The sequence below is a fragment of the Plasmodium sp. gorilla clade G2 genome (assembly GCF_900097015.1).
Source record: "Plasmodium sp. gorilla clade G2 genome assembly, chromosome: 11".
Lineage (NCBI taxonomy): Eukaryota > Apicomplexa > Aconoidasida > Haemosporida > Plasmodiidae > Plasmodium > Plasmodium adleri (nom. inval.).
Window position 1 is genome coordinate 1,035,278 of NC_041703.1, and position 22,223 is coordinate 1,057,500.

Below are 22,223 nucleotides of genomic sequence, written 5' to 3' on the forward strand. Positions count from 1 at the left end.
ATACAATATTATATATTTATTTTTTTTTTTAATGATGAAAAATGAATCTACTGAGATAGATAAATTCAGTGAAAATATTAAAGACGACGAAGACGTAACCTTTCCAAATGAACAATCAGATTATCATTATAAATTTTTAGAAAGGTATAGTATTGAGCTTAGAAAGGATTTATTAAATTGGTATTACAAATATAGAAGAAAATTGCCATGGAGAGGTGATGAACCCCCTTTTACAACAAGTGTTCAGTTGAATGAGAAAAGAAAACAAGTGGATATTAGATGTTTTTTTGGTAAGCATACAAAGGATGAGCTCAAAATAAAAAACATGAATTCAGATAATGTTAAAGATCATGAGAAAACAAAAGGTACAAGAATTACAAAAATAAAAAAAGAACACAATGAGTTATCATTAGAAAGGTGTAAAAGATTAAAAAAGGAAGATAAGGATGAGAAAAAAAAATATAATCCATTAAGTGATACATTAAAATGTGATAATATTAAATCATTACAGGATGAAATAAAAAATAATAATATTATTAATATGGATAATAAAAAAATTTGTAATAGCTCTTTTCTCGTTTGTGAAGAGGAAAAGAAACATAATTTTACAAATAATCTTATATATAATAAAGAACATTTAAAAATAAAAGGATATCAAATATATATTAGTGAAATTATGCTTCAACAAACTAAGGTACATAAAGTTTTAAATTTTTATTTAAAATGGATGAATAAATGGAATAATATTTTTGATTTAGCAAACTGTAATTTAGATGATGTACTTATTTTGTGGAAAGGATTGGGATATTATAACAGAGCTAAAAACCTATTGGAATGTTGTAAAATTGTTGTTAATAAATATAATGGTATATTTCCAAATGATTTAAAATTGTTAAAAACATTACCTGGTATAGGTGATTATACTTCAAAAGCTATTTGTATACATTTATATAATAGGAAGGATATTTGTATTGATACAAATATTATTAGAATATTTTCTCGTATTACTGATACTATAAATTATTATAATTCAGGCACATTATTAAAACATTGCGAAAAAGTTAGCCAAATATTATGTACAGGTGAATCCAATTATTCTGACCTTAGTCAGGCACTTATGGATTTAGGCTCAAGTGTGTGCAACAATTCACCTGACTGTTCAGAATGTCCAATAAATAAATATTGTATGATTTATTTAAAATCCAATAAAAAGAAACAACATAATTTATTTGATATGAAACATCCAGAACATTGTAACGTATGTGTTAATGATCGAAATGTTGAGATTAAATATGTTCCTTTAGCTAAAAGGAAAAAAAAAACCGATAAAGTATGTCTTGTTTTGTTAATAAAACAAGATCGCCAACAAAAAAATAACAATATGAATAAAAATAATAATATGAATAAAAATAATAATATGAATAAAAATAATAATATGAATAAAAATAATAATATGAATAAAAATAATAATATGAATAAAAATAATAATATGAATAAAAATAATAATATGTGTAAAAATAGCTGTACAAAAAAGCTAGAAAAAAAAAAAAAAACAGCTAGCCGACAAATTAAGGATTCCTACTTAGAAGATACATATATGATGATTAAAAACACTGACTCGAATTTATTTTCCATGCATTATTTATTTCCATTTATATTACTTGATACGTATGATAAGAAGGATTGTGCGAAGGTAAAAGTAGAATAAAAAAAAAAAATATATATATATATTAAATTCTATCGCAATTCGTATGTGTAGTATTTTGTTGGTCATATTATATTAACATGGAAAGGATTTATCCATTTATCTTTTTTTTTTTTTTTTTTTTTTTTGTCTAATTATTATAAATTCATTTTTATATTATTTTAATTCTACAGCATTTTAATGATCTTTTAAGAAGCCTGAATGTGACAAATACGGAAAAAAACCGTTACCTATATGTAATTATATATAAATATAATAAATATATTTTTATATATAGTTTTTATTGGACAAAACAGTTGTTAAAGAATCTTTCTTATAATTTATGAAAATGTCTCATTCGAATTTAATTTATATATTTATATTTATCTTTTCCTTTTTTTTTTTTTTTTTTTAGATAAATAATTTCAAACACAAATTTTCTCATCTTACTTATCATACGCATATATATTTATGTACTGTCTCCGACTGGGTAAAAGGAATTATGTAAATATTTTGTTTTATATATTTATTAATTTTAAACATAATTAAATTTTTATTATATTTTTTTTTTATTTTTTAGGAAAATATGCCTAAGAATAATGAAGAAAGGAAATGGGTTATACTGAAAGATATCAGGGTATTTTTATTTATTTATTTATTTATTTTTTTTTTTAACTGTTGAAATGCAATTATATATATAAATGATAATATACTATATTGATGTGATATTATATATATAAATATATATATATATATATATATATTTTTTTTTTTTTTTTTTTTTCTTGTTCTACAGAATTTTACTCATAATACGTTTTGTCAAAATATAATTGATAGTTACAAAAAAAGTTTGAATGAAAAAATAAATGGATTGTCCGAATATTGTATATAAAAAAATATAAATATATTTAAAGATGGATCAAATGTGAATTATATTTGTTCATCCATTTTTACATATAACAATTATTTTACTTTAGCATTTATTTATTTATTTCATTTTTTTTTTTTTTTTTTTTTTTACGTGTATATAAAATTGTCTAAATATTTTAGCCATCAAACAAAATATATAGACTATTTTTCATTTTATTATTTTTTTTTTTTTGGCTTACTGTGGAAAAATAAAAATAAATATATATAAATATTATATATATATGTATTATTTTTTATTTTATTTGATGGGGTGAAAATATATTAATGGGATAAATTATATTTTTCATTTATATACAACATTGATATTTTTATTTTGTATTTTTTTCCTTTGTTTTGTTATATATTTTTATATATTTTTATATATTTTTATATATTTATATATATTTTTCAAAAAAAAAAAAAAAAAGCTATCAATTTTTTTTTTTTAATAATATAAAACTTTGGGTGTATTGTATTTATTTGATAATTGTTTTGTTATTAAATACATTATTAATATTTGTAGAGTTTGTATATGAGGTGGAAATATATATGTCTATCTCTGTAAACTTGTAAAAATGAGTATAGATATAAATGTATGTATAATGTATGAGTAATTTTTTTCCACTGTTACATTTTTTAGTGTCATCCAAAAAAAAAAAAAAAAAAAAAAAAAATATATATATTATATATATATATATATATATATATATTTTTCTTTTTGTAACATGGGAAATAAACTTGCGTGCGGAGAAATAAAGAACGAGGGTGTGAGGGGATTAAAAACTGCATATAATTTAGAATTAGATAAGTCTAATATTTGTGTAGAAGATAATAGAAGGTGTGACAATAGATATGATGAAGAGAATTATTTTTATCGTTATGAAAACGAAAGGGATGTAGAAGAAGACAAAAGAGAATATAGTGAAGATGGAATAAAGGAAGAAGATAAACTTATTGTTGATAATAATAATTATGATGATATTTATAATCACGATAATGATATAAATAATAAAAATAAGGTAAGGAAAAAAATAGGGGATGATTATATGTATAAAAATTATATAATAAATGTTAAAAGGATATTAATGTATATTAAAGAATATGAAGAGGATTTTTTATGTTTCTTCAAAAAAAATAATGTAACAAGTATGATATATTTAAAATATATTGTATTAAACTATGAGACATATATTATGATAATTGAAAAGGGTGTTATATATATAGGAGAAGTGAATGAAAATAATGAGAAAAATGGTATAGGAATAATAATAACACCTGATCAATGTATATATATTGGTGAGTTTGAAGAAGATAAGATAACAGGATTTGGTTTATATATACATTCATCTAGAAGTAAATATATAGGTTATTGGAAGAGAGGAAAAGCAAATAGATATGGTATATTTATACATCCTGATGGTACATTTTATAAAGGTTATTGGTTGAATGATAAACAAAATAAGAATGGTATTGAATATGTATATAATAATTATGTTTATATTGGTAATTATTTAAAAGGCGAAAAGAATAAATTCGGTATTTTTGTATGGAATAATGAATGTATGTATATTGGACAAATAAAAGATAATTATTTTTTTAATAGAGGTATATATTTTTTTAATAAATATAAAATATATATAGGTAAATGGAAATCAAATTGTGTATATGGGAAATGTGAAATAATTTGGAATGATAATAGACAATTTTTTGGTTATCATATAAATAATTTAAAAGAAGGATTAGGTATATATAAATGGGATGATGGACGAATTTATTTTGGTAACTGGTTAAATAATAAACAACATGGATCTGGTATATTTATTTTAATTAAAAATTTTAAAGAATATCAACAATATATACAATATCCTATTTTTCTTTTATTTAAAAATACAGAAAAAATAAAAAAAAATTTCCTTCTTAATCTTTCAAAAGAAAATATATTTTATAAAGGAAATATTGGTAAATATTTTCATAACCTTTTAAATAAATATGATAATTATAATTTTTACAAATTCTTATTTAATTTGTTATATATTAATTTTTATGAATTATGTTCTTCATTCTTTGATTATATAAAGAAAAAAAATATAAATGATTTTAAGACCAATCATAATTTTTATAATACAATCAAAGAACATATATGTGTAGTAACAGATCATTATTTTAATAATCAAATTTGTAATCAGAAAATGGATCAATTCCAATCTTCCTTTTCTTTTCTGGCAGATATAAAAAAAAAAAATGTCGAAAGGAATACAAATATAAAAAATATTCTTAATAATAATATTAATCATGTGGATGTTTATCAAAAAAGTCTTTCTCCGAATAATATAAAAATGAAGAACAACAAAGAAAATGCAATGCTGCTTAATAGGTTTCATGATCAAAAAAATAATACATTTTGTAATAACATGAAAGGGTGTGATAATGAAAAAATAATCGTTGATAAAAAAAAATATGAAAATAATAATAATAATTTAAAAAGTTATGTAAATTATGAAGATCTAGAACATAACCAAATGAGTAGCCCTACCCATGAACAAATAAATAGGACATCTGATTTATTAGCATTCCAAGATATACAACGTTTAATACTTTATATAAATTCAATAAATTTAAATGATATGAGTGAAAAGGACATAAATAAGAATAACCCATTATTTTCTTATGCTTCTAAGAATATTCTTTTAAAATATGGTAAATGGAAAAATGGGAGGCTCAAAAAATGGTTGTATGCAAGTGATGATAGTTTGGGTGTTGTTAATATGAATACAATAAATAATGATAAGAATGTTTTATCATACAATGGACAGAATAAATCTTTGCCATCATTTTGGAGGAATAAAGATGGAAGAATGAAACTTTCTTTTTTTAACATAAAAGAGGACGATAATAGTAATAATAATAATATGAATAGTAACCATAACGATAATTTTAATAGTAACAGTAATAGTAATAATAGTAGTTCTATTAGTAGTAATATTAGTAGTAATATTAGTAGTAATATTAGTAGTAATAATAATAGTTACTCTTCCTCATCCATGTCGTCATCTTCCACAAATAGAAAATGCAAAAAAAAGAAAGAAAAAAAAAATATAATAAAAAAAAAAATTAACGAACAAATATATGACCCATCAAATAAAGTTGAAAAGGATATAAAAGCTAAGGAGGTAATACCCCAAAATGGTAATAATAAATATATATATCAACAGAATGAAAAAAAAGATATATCATATGATAATGATAACTATTGTTATCATAGTGATGAAGATGAGAATATATATTTGCATGATGAAGAAAAAGGAAATATCCATGTACCTTATAATACAAACAAGATAAAAAATGAAAATATGGAAAAATATATAAAACCACAAGTAATAAATCATAAATTTAGTAATGATTATAATTTCAAACAACATCACTTATCATTTATCCACAATATAAAGGAATATAATGATATACAATTAAATGAGAAAAAAAATACAAAAAAAATAAAAAAAAATGGGGAACAAAAAAAAAAATTAAAGAATAAGTTGAAAAGTTATAAATATTCATACAATACAACTAGTACGAGTGATTGTATTTCAAACAAATCAAACCATTCTAAATCTTTTTTGAATTATGCTAGTGTGAATAGTGGTATACAATCCTTAGAAGATAAAAGAAAAGATAATACATATAACAATACTGGGAAGTATCTAAACGATAAATATATTGTAAGAGATATTTCTTATAAGGATATACAAAGAAAAAATAATGAAGAGACTGAAATGAGATATGTTAATAATATCATGAAGGAAAATAAAAAAGAACAAAATGATGATGAAGATATAAACAGAGTGGAAAATATAAATAGCAAAGAAAATATAAACAGATTAAAACAACATATAAATACAAAACAAAATATAAAACAAAATATAAAAAAAAATAATAAGAACGAAGAAATGAATATGTATGCACTCAGTGGTGATAACAATATGACATATGTCAATGTGGATGATATTAAAAAAAAAAATAAACAAAATATGATAATAAAAAAAAAAGGAATTATAAGACAAAATAAAATGAATAAAAAGGAAACATTCTCAAATGAAAGTCTTATAAATCAAATGGAGACAGATAAAAGAAATTCAGAAAATTCAAAAAGTTTAAAAAATTTAAGAAATACAAAAAATACAAAGAATAAAAAAAATTCTACTTTACCATATAAATATAAAAATTATGATTTACCAAAAAAAGGTTTCTCATTAATATGGAGTCTTAAAAAAAGTAGGAGAAATTCACCTTTATCTACAAAAGAAAAAATTATGTATCAGAATGATGATCAAAGTTATGATAATCATTATGATAAAAAATTTGTTCAAAATGATCAACTAACAGATACGCAACAAAAAAAAAAATCCTTTTTTAGAAACTTTCTAAGTGTTAACAAAAACAAAAAAAAAAACACGAATTAAAAATATTTTGCCTTATCATAAATTAAAAATCAATAAAAAAACTCCACTCATTTATTACTCATATAATATAAATATATATATAGTTATATTTGTTTACACATTTTGTCTAGTTTTTCTTTTTTCTGTCATTTTCGGTTCATTTATTTTTATTTTATGAATCTAAGTACATACACCCATCAATATATTTTAAAAATAATATTTTTAGAAAAACGATTTTTTTTTTTAAGTTTTTTTTTTTTTTTTTTTTAAATAAATTGTTTCATAATATATATTAATTATATATTATATAAAAGTTAAAATAAAATAAAAAAAATTAGAATACAAAAAAGTAAGGGAAATCAAAAAAAATAAAATTTGAAAACACCTATACAACAATATGGTTATAAAGGTTGTATGGTGAGATAAAAAAAAAAAATATATGTATATATATATATATATATATATATATATATATATATATAAATATATTTATATAAATGTAAAAATAAATTCAGCAAAAGTATGCATACGCGCATTCTTTAAAAAATATGCTAAAGAGAATAAATACATAGCATATATATTTGCACGTATTTATTATTATATACTACTTAAGGTATAACAAAACAATGAAAAATAAAATGTGCACTACATGGATATGTAAATTTATGAATGAATAAATATATATATATATAAATATTTTGATGTCATAAAATTTATATTAGGTACTAAAAAAAAAAAAAAAAATAATAAATACAAAAAAAAAATTCTAAATATATATTTATATTTCTCATCTTTATGATATTTTTTGTAAAAATGTATATGACTGTATCATTCATCCTTCCTCTTTTTTTTTTTTTTTTTTTTTTTTTGTGGTAAGATGTCTAAAAATTATTTTAAAACTGTATATTATATTATCAACATATTAACATTTATAGTAATTTTGACAACATGGGTAACATGTTGATTAAAAATGAGAATGCCTCAAATGAATTAAAATAAAATATACTTATATTATATATATGTATCATATGAATTAATTTATTTCATTTTACGAAAAATTATAATATTAAAAATAAAAAATATAATACTGCTTATGTGTGTTACGAAAGTATATATATATTTTTTTTAATATAAATATACTTATATAAGAATATTTGAAATCAAAGTTTAAAATAAAATACTTTTGAATATAATATATCCAAAGTTGAGGTTATGATACTCAAAATAATTTCCTTATCTTTATATATTTTTAAATATTTTTTAAATTTATTTATAAAAACCATATATAATTTTTTTGGTATTTGATAAAAATGATATATAACCTTTTCTCTCAAAATTTTAAATGTAAAAACTAATGGTTCAAGTAATCCATCAAAATATTTATTTAAAAGTAATTCATCACAATCATACCAACATTGTCTTGTTGATATCCATGACATTAAACATATATTACACGTTTCTTTTATTTTCACACTTTTACAAAAAATATATGCCTTAATTATTTCTCCTAATAAACTCTTTTTATTTATATTATTTATTTTGTTTTCATTATTATATCTGTCATAACTTTTTTTACCTTCGTTTAACAATTCGTCTAGTTCATTCAAATCAGTAACGTCTCTTAAATTTATGTAAAAATTACATATGTTACTATCCTTTTCTTTTATATTATAATTCATATAATGTCTTATCTTATTACTCATTTTAAAAAATTATCTTTTTTCTCTCTTTTATAGAATATGTATATGTAAATATTTTTTTTTTTTTTTTTTTTTTTTTTTTTTTTTTTGGAGGTTGTGTGCGTGATTTTTGGCTATTCGTATGACCAGGCAAGGAGCTAGCTAAATTCATTTATTAAAACAAAAACATTAGAAATATACACATATTTATATGTATAAATATATAAAAAAACATACAAAAAAATATATATTAATAAAAAATTAAAATAATAAGAAAGGGAAAAGGAAGGAAAGAAAGAAAAAAAATAGAAATAACAAAAAAATAACAAAACAAAGGGAAAAAAAAATATATATATTTTACTTGATAAATGCAGTAAGATATACGATTTTCGTAATTTAAAAATATTGTTATGTAAAGGTTTAAGCTTTTTAAAAGAAATATGATTAAAGTAAAAATATTCACAAATATGAATAATAAACTATAATTGTATTATATATAAATGTGTGTATTTATAGTATAATCATTACTAATTTAAACATAATTGGAAAAAATATATATATAATATTAATAAATAATAATAATTTGGGGCTTTTATTATATTATAAATAAATTAAGATGTCTCACAAAAAAAAAAAAAAAAAAAAAAAAAATATCTAATATATATATATATATATATATATATATATATGTTGAATATATAAACTTTATTATTTATTTTTTTTTTAAGGATTTGTGAAAAATATATTACATTATTTATATTATATTATACGTACAACTTATAAATAATATAATAATAAATATGTAAAATATTAATAAAATCTAAATATACATTATATATATTTATTAATATATTATAAAATTATAACCATCTATGGTTTGTTTTGGATATATATTATGAAAAAATAAAATATATAATATTTATATAATAATTAGAACGTTCTTACAAATAAATATTCATTCTAATTAAATCTTCATAATAATATTATGTTATATATATATATATATATATATATATATATATATATATTATATAATATTACGTATACATGTAAAAAAAATAATATTATTTATTTATACATATAAAAATACATTTTTCTTTAATTTTGTTCACATATTCTTTTATTATTTAATACTTTTCAAAATATCACATTTATTAGATTTAGGTTTTCTTTTTCTTTCCTATCTTTTTTAATGCAATGTATAATAATATATATTTATAATATTATTTTTACATGCATTTGATATATTATATCGGAATAATCGAATACGCAAAAAAAAAAAAAAAAAAAAAAAAAAAAAAAATTACATACATTACCTTACTATGTAGTATATGTATATAATAAATATATTCATTTATTTATTTAATTCAAAAACGTGTAGAGGAACAGATTTATAAAAATATAATAAGAAAAAATATTCATTTTATATTATGTTATATATATATATATATATATATATAATCGATGTGTTAATTTTTTATAAAATTTTGAACATTTATATATTTATGTTATTGTGATTATATTAATTTAAGAATGTTCTTAAAAAAAAAAAAAATGGGTATACAATAATGAGAAAATAATATATATATATATATATATTTTATTGCAATAAAATGTTTGTGTTATAATAAAGCATATTAAAAATAAAAGAAAAAAATGAGTGATTACGATTCTTTAACACAAAGTAAAGCATTTTGCATTGAGGAAATATACGGGAGTGATATAACAAATGAAGAAAATAAATTAATTATAGAATTTATGCAGAATATGGTAAATGAAAGGAATGCCCTTCCAAATAATGTAAATGTAGAGATAAATGTGGTAAATAATAATGATAGTAACAATAAAAGTTCAAATAATAAAACCCACAATTTACTCAATATTATGAATAAATATACCTTTAAAGAAAAATTAGATGAAAGCTATTTAAATAATGAAAATAAACTAAGATGGAAAAGTAACATTGTTGAATATATAAATAGATTAAGATATTATATTCATAAAAAATATAATCGAAATATAATTGATACGTTTAAATATAATTCGTGTAATTGTTCTATATTATCTTCCTTACAAAAAGATAAAGATTTAATACATATATTTTCTTCACAAGTTTTTTGTGTTCATTTATATATTTATGGTATTAATTATAAACAAATCATATATTATATTGATATAATAGCTAACCATTTAAATAATAATAACGAAACAAATTTCATTTTTTTCATATGGTTAATATATCTACTAATATTATTAGATTCATTACAGGCACTGGATTCCAATGTTTCTTCAAATTTACAAATAATAAAACGTTTTTGTATAAACAAAATTGAAAACTCCGATCAAAATTATGTTGAATCGAAGGAAGATAACATTTTAAGTTTCTTAAAAAACTTTTATTGTACATCTAAAAATAGTAATAATTATATTCCTTCATATTACACCATAGATATATTTTATCTTATATATATAATTATAACTGATATATTTAATCAAAAATGAAAAAAAAAAAAAAAAAAAAAAAAAAAATTAATGAAATAAATTAAATGTAATTGTTATATATATGTATATGTGTAATTATATATATATATATACAATATTTATTATAATTCTTCCTTTTCATTTACTTTTAAAGACATACAAAAATATTATATACATATGATATAGAACATTATATTAAATTCAATGATATTATATAATAATACTTTAAAAAAAAAAAAAAAAAAAAAAAAAAAATTCTGAACGTTCATAAAATAAATTAAAACAAAATAGCTATTTTGATTATAAAAGGAAAATAATATTTTTGCTTTGTTAGATTTTAAAAAATTATAAAATAAATAAATAAATAAATATATATATATATATATATAATATTTTTATCATTTTAATTTTATTACATTTTTGATTATTAATTTTTGAATGAAGGAATAAAATATATTAAACTTCTTTATGAATTATTTTCCAAATATGTTCATGTATTTATATGATATAAATATTATATATATATATTTATTTATTTATTTATATTTATTTATGTTTTATATGAATACATGATTGATTGTACCTAATTTTCATTTATTTATATATTTTTATTTTATTTTTGTGTTGTATATAAAAATATATTTTTTTTTTTTGTTAAAAAAAACCAAAACAAATTTATTAATATAATAAAAAAATATATTCATTATACACTCTATACAACATCTTAATAATAATAAATTAAATTTGTTTTTTTTTTTTCTGAATTTATATTTTTTTAAAATAATTTGAAGACGACAGTACTCTAGTCAATTATTACGTACACTATTATGAATCATATATTTTAATATTATAATATATAAATATATATATATTATATATATATATATTTTTTTTTTATGAGTAAATATAATATATAGAAATATGGATATAATATTGAGATAATGGAACATTTTGTTTTATGCATGCTCAATTATGTTTAACATTAATTTTTATTCATTTTTCTTTATGTCCCTCAAAAATCAAAAAAAGAGAAGGAAAAGAAGAAAATTATCTCTATATAATATTTAACAATTATATAATTAAATATATATATATATTAATATATAGGTATATTTTAAATATAAACAATTATTATTCTTCTTCTTCGCTTTTCTTTTTCCCCCTCATAATTTATTTGTTTTATTTCTCTTTTTTTTTTTTTTTTTTTTTTTTCTTCCATAATTTTTATTTGTTTTTTTCCTTTTTTTTTTTTGAAATGATATATTGTTAACTACAATGTTATTATATTATTTTTAAAAAAAAAACAAAAAACAAATATTTGAGTTTTATATGAGACAAATTTTATATGGTATGAATTGAATATTAAACATGAATATTTGACAGAATAAAAAAAAAAAATAAATATATATATATTTAATATATTTATGTATATAACCACATTTTATAAAAATGAAATATTAAAAAAAAAATATATGCAATATATATATATAATTATATATGAATCTTTTTTTTTTAATTTAATAAAATTAAATATTTATACATACGACGGTGATTATATATATATATATTTATTTATATTTATATTTATAAATGATGTGTGATTTTTTATTTCCTTTCTCCTTCATTTTTATTATAAAATTATATAGTGTTTATATATATACATAAATATTATATATAGGTAAGTAATAATAAAAAATATTGCTGCAAAGAGTAAAAAGAAGTATATACAAAAATATAATGTAATATACATATATATATATATTTTGGTATAATATTTATTTTTCTTCAGTTGTTTTTATTTTTAGTATTATATAATTTTCAGATGTTATCTGTTAAATAATTAAGATTTAAAAAGAAAAGTATATATATATATATATATATTTTTTTTTTAATATAATATTATATATTATAATATTATATTATTATGTTTTAAAAAAAAAAAATCAAAAAAAAAGTCAAAAAAAAAAACAAACAAAAGCAACCGATGAGTTCCAAAAAAAAGTCAACAATTATATTGTCCCACTCGGTTAAAGAAGACGTATCTGTATCCTCAGAAAAAGCAGAAATATCTAAAAAGGCGATGAGTTCAAATAGTAGTGTTAATAATAATGAGAAGAAGAAAGGCATATTGAGTTATTTAAGTTTGAAAGGATATGATATGCCATCTTGTTTAGATGACCTTTTAAAAAAGGAAGAAATAAGATTATCTTCAGAACAGAAAACTCCTTTTAATATAAATAGGAGTGTATTATTATTTGTATATTTTATGTTAATAGTATTAACAAATCGTTTATTTTTTGGATGGCCTAATTTATCAAATTTATTATTTCGAGAAGATACATATATATGGAAATGTGCAAAAAATGAGCATGGAGAATATGATAGATATGATGATAAAAGATATTCATGTGATGAACAGGATAAGGCTGTGCAAACAATATTTATATTTGGTTCTTCAGCTTATTTTGCATTTTCTTTTTTTAATGGATTAATAGTAGATTATTTAGGTTCACGTTTTAGTATGTTATTAGGACATATATTAAATTTAATTGGTTGGATATTAATGTTAATGTCAAATGAACATTTTGATGCTTATGTAATAGGAGGTATCTTTATGTCAGCAAGTATTGATTTAGCTTCATTTTCTACATTAAATGCATCTGGATTATTTCCAGGAAATGAGAATTTAATAGTGAATATAATATCTGGTGCTGGTTCTTTATCTACTGGTACTATGACTATATTAGATCTTATAATAACTCGTTATAATTTACCTTTCAAGACATTTATGTTATGGTATATGTGTATCAGTGTATCTTTTTTCTTTGTATTGACAATATTTTTATTTCCAAAGAGTCGATATTATAGACAATATGAATTCGATAATTATTATAATAACAAAGAAATTAATTTAAAGGAGTATGAAGATTTTGATAATAGTACGAAGAAAATATATAACCATGATAAGAAGAAAGATGTAGATATATATAATAGTAGTGCATATAGTAGTGGTGTAGGTAGTAGTAGTTTAGTTTGTAATAAACCTGAGGGTATATTAAATAGAAGAGAATCAGAATTAAAAACTGTGAATTCTTCTAAACATATATTTAATGATTTAGAAAATAATGATACTAAAAAAGATGAATATGCAGCAAGTACAAATAATGGTAGTAATGTTGTTAAGAGTAAATTTAATATATTTAATTCTCCAACATTTACAGATTTAATTAAAATATTTACATGTGCTCACTTTTTATGTTTATGGATATATGGACCATTAAATGCTATATATAATACATTTTATTTTAGTGTCGTTGAAAATATATTATCAAAAGATAAAAATGATTTATTAGGATATATCTTACCATTTGCTTTTATACCATGTGTTATATTAGGAAATTTATCAGATAAGTTTGGAGTTATGCTTATGTTTACATATGAATTAATTTTTGCCTTTTCTATGTATGCCTTTAGTTATATAAAATCAAATTGGGCTCAATGGATATCAGTTATATCAAATGCATTATATTCAGCATGTGCAAATGGTCAGTTATGGACTTTCATATCTTTTACATTCAGTTCTAAATATCATTCGACATTAATAGGTTTCTTGAACCTAGTCTCTGGTGTAGTATCTTTTGTACGTCTAGCATTATTTGAGTGGGCAAAATATGCTAACTATGATTTTACATATATCAATCTCTTCATATTAGCTTTGATAGTAGTAAATATAGTGGTAGTCATATTTATGATGTTTATACGACGTATCAAGGGAGAGAAGGTAACCTATGGAGACGATGCATCATCGAAGTAGATTCTTCTCGTCCTTCAAAAGGAATAATATATATAAAAAAAAAAAAAAAAAAAAAAAAAAAAAAATATATACATATGTATATATATATATATAAATATATGTATATATGTATATATATTTTTATATGTGTGTAGTTTTTTTTTTTTTTTTTTTTTTTATATTTACCTTATTTTTATAATCATTTTATAATTAATTTACGAATTAAATGTTTTACATGTTTTTTCTTTTTTTTTTTTTTTTTTTCTTTTTCTTCACCCCTTTTCTATGTATCCATTATGTTACAATATTAAAAAAAATATATTTTTAATTTTTTTCCAGTAACAAAGGGGTTAAATATATATATATATGTATATATTTATTATTGTTTTATTTTTTACTTGTTTAATTAAATATAATATCTTTATTTTTTTTGAGCGAATTTATATATATATATATATATATATATATACATATATATGTTTATATGTTTATATAATCTAATTAAGACAATTAATTAAAAATTATTAAAATATAATTCTTATTTTTGTGATTATATGTTATATTTTAAGTTGTTGATACATTAAAAAAAGAAAGATTAGTTGGATATTCAATGTGGACAATATGTTTGCATTATATATATATATATATATATATATATATATAATAGTGCATGTATAATATATGTAATATTAATTTATTTAGTGTATGTATATTAATCGTTCAAAGGTTAATTTTTAGGGGTAAAATAGAAAAATGTGTCTAATTTTATTTCATATTAAACAGTTTATGATTTATTTATATATCATACCATATGTTGAATATAATGTAGTACACATTTTTGAGCCTTGTCTAATATATCTTTCATTTTTTGTTGAGTTTCTGCTTCAGCATAAATTCGAAGTAGAGTCTCAGTTCCTGACGGTCTGATAAAACATCTTCCATGTTTTTTATCAACTGTGTTGACTATTTGATTAATATAATTTTGTAATTCTTTTGGTTCTATTAAATATTTTTCATGTTCTGGATGTGGTTTGATTTTAGTAAGTATATGATTAGGACACTTAACATTAATATATAAAGATGGAAATGGTGTATAGAAATTATTCCATTCATTTATAGTTATGTTTAAAAGTGATAAAGATAATTCGATGGCTATAAAATCAAGGAATGCATCACCTACCGTTTGATTAAAAAAAAGTAAATATTTTTGTAATACAATAAAGGATGGATCATTATATATATTTAAAGAAAGAGACCATGTATGTAATTTATTTATATTAACATATATAGTTCCATGTCCATTAGGTTCAAAAAAAATACCTATAGAAGCTTTTTCTGCTAATGTATCTAGATATTTCATTCCTGTTTTTGTACATGTAATATTAATATCTATATATTTAAAAATATGAATATTAACAAGAATATTATTTTTTATATAATTTATATAATTGATAAATGCTGAATTGGTATATGCAGTATGTATTATATTAATATCGATAAAAGATATTTCTTCTTTGGGTTCTTCAATTTTAATATGTGATAGCATTTTTATTATGCACAAAAAAAAAAGGCAAATAATTTTGGGTCCATCCAAAATAGCTATATGTTTATTTTTGGATGTATCTATATTGTTATCATAATGACACCTTAATTCTTTTTCAGAATGACAGATGGGGGTGTGGAAATTATTATTATTACAATTAATATTATTATTATAAATCATATTATAAATCATATCACAATTGATAATACAATCCATATTTTTATTTTGATTATTTTCATTTTTTTGATTAAAAATATGCTTTTTATTTTCTTCTATTTCTTGTGGAAAAAAAAAATAAAGTATACGATCCGCATCTCCATCAAAGGTACAAAATTTTGTATTGGGTTTTATAAAATGTGGAATATTTTTTGGAGGCTGCTGTTTTCTATATACATATTCAGCTCCACACTCATAATTTAATATACTATGTTCTCCTTCAATACAATTAAATTTACATATATTTTTTTTTAATATTTTAAAAATTTGTTGGAATTTATCTATTTTTAAGCTAGCTATACCATTTGAACAATCAACATAAATATTTTCAACATCCATCATTATATTATTATTAAATAATTTATTAATATAACTATATAACATTTCAAATGAATGTATGAAATAATCATAATATATTTGATCACTATTATATGCATATATATGTTCTATATGTGTATAACTGAAATTTTGATTTTCATGAGAATTTTTTTTTTTTTTTTCTTTTTCCTTTTCTTTTTTCTCTTGATCTATTGAAATATTTAATGGTTGTTTTGTAAGAGTTTGATTTTTTGTGAAGACATCATTTATAAGAATATGATCATCTATTGAATAATATAAATTATATACATACTTCTTATTTTGTAGATTAAAATTTTCTAAATAAGATAAGTCATTATCTTTTTTATGTATTGTATATTCTTCTTGTTCTATAATTTGTTTGTTTAATTTTTGATCATTTTCATTTATATTATTTAAAAAGTAAATTAAGAAATGCATACATGGTGTAGTAATATAAGAAATATTATTAATACATTTATATATATTAAGACAATTTAATGATTCAATAATAATATTATTTAAATGTATATTACTATTTCTAGTATCAAATCCTATACATATATTTCTTTTTATTTTATTATGTATATTATAATTATATATTATATTATCTAATATAGTAATATTTCTATAAATTATATCATCTGATATATCTAAATGTATTTCTTTTTTAAATATATCTATAATTAATTCGATAATATTATTTATAATATCATCACATGTACAATATATATTTTTTTTTATATATCTTAAATGACTATTCACAAGATCTATTAAATAATTTTCATATCTTTTATTTATATATTTGCCATCAACTCCAATAATTTTAACTCCATTTTCATCATGTGGATTGTGTGAAGCAGTAAGAATAATTCCTATATTTTTCATTTTTATAAATTCATTATAATCATGTTCAAGGTTGTTATAATTTTTTTCACACATATAATAATAATTACCATCATCATAATCATCACCATCACCATTATTTTCATTTTTTTTTTTTTTTTTTTCTGTTTGTTTAAATATTATATCATAATTATATTTTATAAATAACAACCCTACAAATATCCCACATTTATTTATAGCATTTAATAAATCACATGAAGATGAATTATATTTTTCTCTATAACCACAATTGCCATAAGAAATTTCATGAGGATGTTCAAATATTATTTGACCTTCATTTGTATACTTAGGCATATATTTCTCAATACATGGTTTTATTTTTTTATAAAACTGGCTCTCTTTAAAATCTTTCATGTTATAAATAAAATATATAATATTAAAAATATGTAATCATATATTTATGTCGTCTCCTTCAGAGTAATATTTAATCATTTAAATATTTAAATATTTATTCATATAAGGATTTATTCATATAAATATTTATTCATATAAATATTTATTCATATGAATATTTATTCATATAAATATTTATTCATATAAATATTTATTCGTATAAAGATTTACTCATTTGAATTCTTTTTTTTTTTTTTGTTCCACACATATTAATATATATATATGTGTGTATGTGTAAATATATTTATATATACATGAACTTATTTTAGGGTGTAAAAAAAAAAAAAAAAAAAAAAACGAATTATAAGAGCCTACATACAAAAAAAAAATTAATATATATATATATGATATATTTATTTGCACCACAAAAAGGAAATCATAGAAATTTATTATTTTGTAACGTATATATTTTTTTTTTTTAAATAAAAGATATACATATATTTTATTGTTGTTATAATATGTATAACATATAAGGAATATATGAACTCTAAGTCATGATAAGCACACTCATATATATATATATATAACATATGCTATATTCTTCTTTTAAATAATTCATTTTTCTTATATTTTTTAAAAGTTCTTTTAAGTTTAAAAGAGATGAAAAATAGTTCAATCATAAAAAAAACAAATATATATTAAAAGGAATAACACCATATATAAAATATATAATATATATATATATATATTGGTAAAAAAAATAAAAAAAAAAAAAAAAAAAAAAAAAAAAAAAACTAATAAAATAAAAATAAACATAACAAATATATACATATATATATACATATACATATACATATATTATTCTTTTAAGTTTTGAATTTCCTTTTTGTTGTTTTCTTTAAGTGTATTATTGTTATTAAAATATGATGAGTTTCCATATTTGTTATTCCATATATAAATATTTTTTTTCTTATATATCACTCAATTGTAATAATGAACACGTAAGGTTTTATAAAAATAATATTTTTCATATGGTCCATTTATATATAAGATATCTTCCATATGATATATATTTCTTCTTCATTTGATAAAATATATATATATATATATATATTTATATATATGCCTTCATTTCTTAACAGTTTTTCCTACTTTTTTTTGTGGATAATATATTCTCTTTAAACTTGGTAATAAGGAATTTTCAATTCTTTCAGCTTTCTTACGATCAGAAAAAACCATAGTGTATAAATATTTTTTTGTTCTTAATTTTAATTTTGTTATCACCATATTTTTCTTTGTTTTACTTTTCTTCTTCATTATAATTACAGCAGTGGTATCAGGCTTCCTACTAATTTTTAAAAATTTACGAATATCACTAATTTGTTTTGGCATCTTTGTATATAATAATATTATATATATTTTTTTTAATTTATATAAAAAAAAGAATTTGAAAAGAAAGAAAAAAAAAAATAAAATAATTAAATGGGATTTTTTTATAAATATATTATATATATATATATGTTCTTATTTTTACGTTTATTTTGTTAAATATTTAAATTTATAAAAAATATGAAAATGTAAAATTAATTTTTTTTTTTTTTTTTATAAAAAATAAATAAATAATAATTTATATAACACAAAAAAAAAAATATTATATATTATAAAATATATATATATATATATATAATAAATATATAGTATATATTTATAAATATATTTGCTCTTTTTTTTCTTTTTTTCAAATGATATTTTATATAAAAAAATATATAGTAAAAATAAGTGGTATCATTTTAAGTTTACATATATATAATAATATATTAATTATTATATATATATATATAATATAATCACTGGTATGATTGTTTTTATTATATATAATAATATATTTAATTAATATATATGTTATAATATTTTTTATTTATTAGTACCTATAAAGATATATAAAACATAATATATATATATATATTTGAAAATATCTTATATAAGAATAATATATATAAATATTTATAATATATTCACTGGATGTATTATGAATATTTGTATATACATATATATATTTATAATATATAATATATATATATATATATATTTGTATGTCCCCTTTTTTCACTACATGTATATAATAAAAAATATAATAGGCTTTATATTTTATTATAATATATAAATATTATACCACATATAATATAATATATATAATATTATATGAAGAAAAAAAGGAATAAAAAAAAAAATTAAAGGGGGCAGGGAAACAATATGCAATAACTCTTAATAATTCACTATATATATATATATTGTAGTTTTCTTTTTTTTTTTTTACATCACATATAATATTTATAAATTAAAAATGAATATTAAAAAATAATTTAAAAAGAAAAAAAAAAAAAAAAGTTTTGCTTTATGTAAAAGAATATATATTTATATTTTTTTTTTATATATTATTTATAATATTTTCATTTCTTTTCTTTCCATATTTTGTTTGGAAAATATAATATTTCATTTTATATATATATATATAATATATATACAAGAACTCCTTATTTATGGTAAGTTTTTTTAAAAATAATTATAACACAAAAAAAAAAAAAAAATTCAAATGTAATAATATGAATGGTTTATTTATATAAATATATGAAAGATAATGTTGTCATTTTTTTTTTTATATATTATAAAGAAGAAAATATAAAAGAAAAAAGAAATAAATATAATAAATACAGATATATTATATATATATATGTATATATATTTTTTATATGTAATGATAAATATAATTACAAACCTATGACACTGCAAAAAAAAAAAAAAAAAAAAAAAAAAAAAAAAAAATTTATAATATTAAAATAATATATATATATATAATATATATATGTTTTATGCTTATGTCATTTTTTATTTCATTTGTTTAGGTTAAATCGATTGTCGGACAAGCCAATTTGTACTGCCAGTCTCCATAAAATTCTCAAACTGTTTAAACAAAGAATATAAATTGTTGATACCTTTTTTTTTTTTTTTTTTTTGAAGTCATTTCTTCTTCTTTTATTTATAATATATAATTTTTAAATTTTTAAATATTTTAATTTTTGTTTTTCTTTTCTTAAAAATGGCTAAATTATCCAAGCAACAAAAAAAGCAAATATACATTGAGAAGCTTAGCTCTCTCATTCAACAATATTCCAAAATATTAATTGTGCATGTAGATAATGTGGGATCTAATCAAATGGCTAGTGTGCGTAAAAGTTTAAGAGGAAAGGCTACAATATTGATGGGTAAAAATACAAGAATTCGAACTGCTCTTAAAAAGAATTTACAAGCTGTACCTCAAATAGAAAAATTATTACCATTAGTAAAATTAAATATGGGATTTGTTTTTTGTAAAGATGATTTGTCTGAAATAAGAAATATTATTTTAGATAATAAATCTCCAGCACCAGCAAGATTAGGTGTTATAGCTCCCATAGATGTTTTTATTCCACCAGGACCTACAGGTATGGATCCTTCACACACATCCTTTTTTCAATCTCTTGGTATATCTACAAAAATTGTTAAAGGTCAAATTGAAATACAAGAACATGTACATTTAATTAAACAAGGAGAAAAAGTAACAGCTTCATCAGCTACCCTCTTACAAAAATTTAACATGAAACCATTTTCTTATGGTGTAGATGTAAGAACTGTTTATGATGATGGTGTTATTTATGATGCTAAAGTTTTAGATATTACAGATGAAGATATATTAGAAAAATTTTCTAAAGGTGTTTCTAATGTTGCTGCATTATCTAGAGCTGCAGGTGTCATTACAGAAGCTTCTTATCCTCACGTATTTGTCGAAGCCTTCAAAAATATTGTTGCTCTTGTTATAGATTCAGATTATACATTCCCCTTGATGGAAAATATTAAAAAAATGGTTGAA

At 18.8% G+C, this 22,223-nt stretch overlaps 8 protein-coding genes across 8 annotated transcripts in view; 5 read left to right on the plus strand and 3 right to left on the minus strand.

Annotated features, from left to right (window-relative positions):
• Positions 1 to 31: 31 nt before the first annotated feature.
• PADL01_1127700 (A/G-specific adenine glycosylase, putative) lies at positions 32 to 2,576 on the plus strand (the record flags this gene model as incomplete). Its single annotated transcript, XM_028682746.1, has 5 exons — positions 32 to 1,693; positions 1,879 to 1,941; positions 2,100 to 2,174; positions 2,265 to 2,321; positions 2,481 to 2,576. 5 exons carry the CDS (start codon positions 32 to 34, stop codon positions 2,574 to 2,576), a joined length of 1,953 nt encoding a protein of 650 aa, XP_028538994.1.
• A 742-nt stretch (positions 2,577 to 3,318) lies between these two features.
• Positions 3,319 to 7,050, plus strand: PADL01_1127800 (phosphatidylinositol-4-phosphate 5-kinase, putative; the record flags this gene model as incomplete). Its single annotated transcript, XM_028682748.1, has 1 exon — positions 3,319 to 7,050. One exon carries the CDS (start codon positions 3,319 to 3,321, stop codon positions 7,048 to 7,050), a length of 3,732 nt encoding a protein of 1,243 aa, XP_028538995.1.
• Positions 7,051 to 8,189: 1,139 nt separating this feature from the next.
• Positions 8,190 to 8,732, minus strand: PADL01_1127900 (conserved Plasmodium protein, unknown function; the record flags this gene model as incomplete). Its single annotated transcript, XM_028682749.1, has 1 exon — positions 8,190 to 8,732. The coding sequence occupies one exon, from the start codon at positions 8,730 to 8,732 to the stop codon at positions 8,190 to 8,192; it is 543 nt and encodes a 180-aa protein (XP_028538996.1).
• Positions 8,733 to 10,364: 1,632 nt separating this feature from the next.
• PADL01_1128000 (conserved Plasmodium protein, unknown function) lies at positions 10,365 to 11,210 on the plus strand (the record flags this gene model as incomplete). Its single annotated transcript, XM_028682750.1, has 1 exon — positions 10,365 to 11,210. The coding sequence occupies one exon, from the start codon at positions 10,365 to 10,367 to the stop codon at positions 11,208 to 11,210; it is 846 nt and encodes a 281-aa protein (XP_028538997.1).
• A 1,963-nt stretch (positions 11,211 to 13,173) lies between these two features.
• On the plus strand, positions 13,174 to 15,003 carry PADL01_1128100 (transporter, putative; the record flags this gene model as incomplete). Its single annotated transcript, XM_028682751.1, has 1 exon — positions 13,174 to 15,003. One exon carries the CDS (start codon positions 13,174 to 13,176, stop codon positions 15,001 to 15,003), a length of 1,830 nt encoding a protein of 609 aa, XP_028538998.1.
• Positions 15,004 to 15,784: 781 nt separating this feature from the next.
• PADL01_1128200 (phosphoacetylglucosamine mutase, putative) lies at positions 15,785 to 18,337 on the minus strand (the record flags this gene model as incomplete). The annotated part of the gene is made up of 1 exon (XM_028682752.1): positions 15,785 to 18,337. The coding sequence occupies one exon, from the start codon at positions 18,335 to 18,337 to the stop codon at positions 15,785 to 15,787; it is 2,553 nt and encodes an 850-aa protein (XP_028538999.1).
• A 1,107-nt stretch (positions 18,338 to 19,444) lies between these two features.
• PADL01_1128300 (60S ribosomal protein L38) lies at positions 19,445 to 19,708 on the minus strand (the record flags this gene model as incomplete). Its single annotated transcript, XM_028682753.1, has 1 exon — positions 19,445 to 19,708. The coding sequence occupies one exon, from the start codon at positions 19,706 to 19,708 to the stop codon at positions 19,445 to 19,447; it is 264 nt and encodes an 87-aa protein (XP_028539000.1).
• Positions 19,709 to 21,413: 1,705 nt separating this feature from the next.
• PADL01_1128400 (60S ribosomal protein P0) overlaps positions 21,414 to 22,223 on the plus strand; it is a gene marked incomplete at both ends in the record, with an annotated part of 951 nt that continues 141 nt past the window's right edge. Inside the window, one exon of the mRNA XM_028682754.1 lies at positions 21,414 to 22,223. This exon is cut by the window's right edge and continues 141 nt beyond it. Within this exon, the coding sequence (XP_028539001.1) occupies positions 21,414 to 22,223 (810 nt within the window).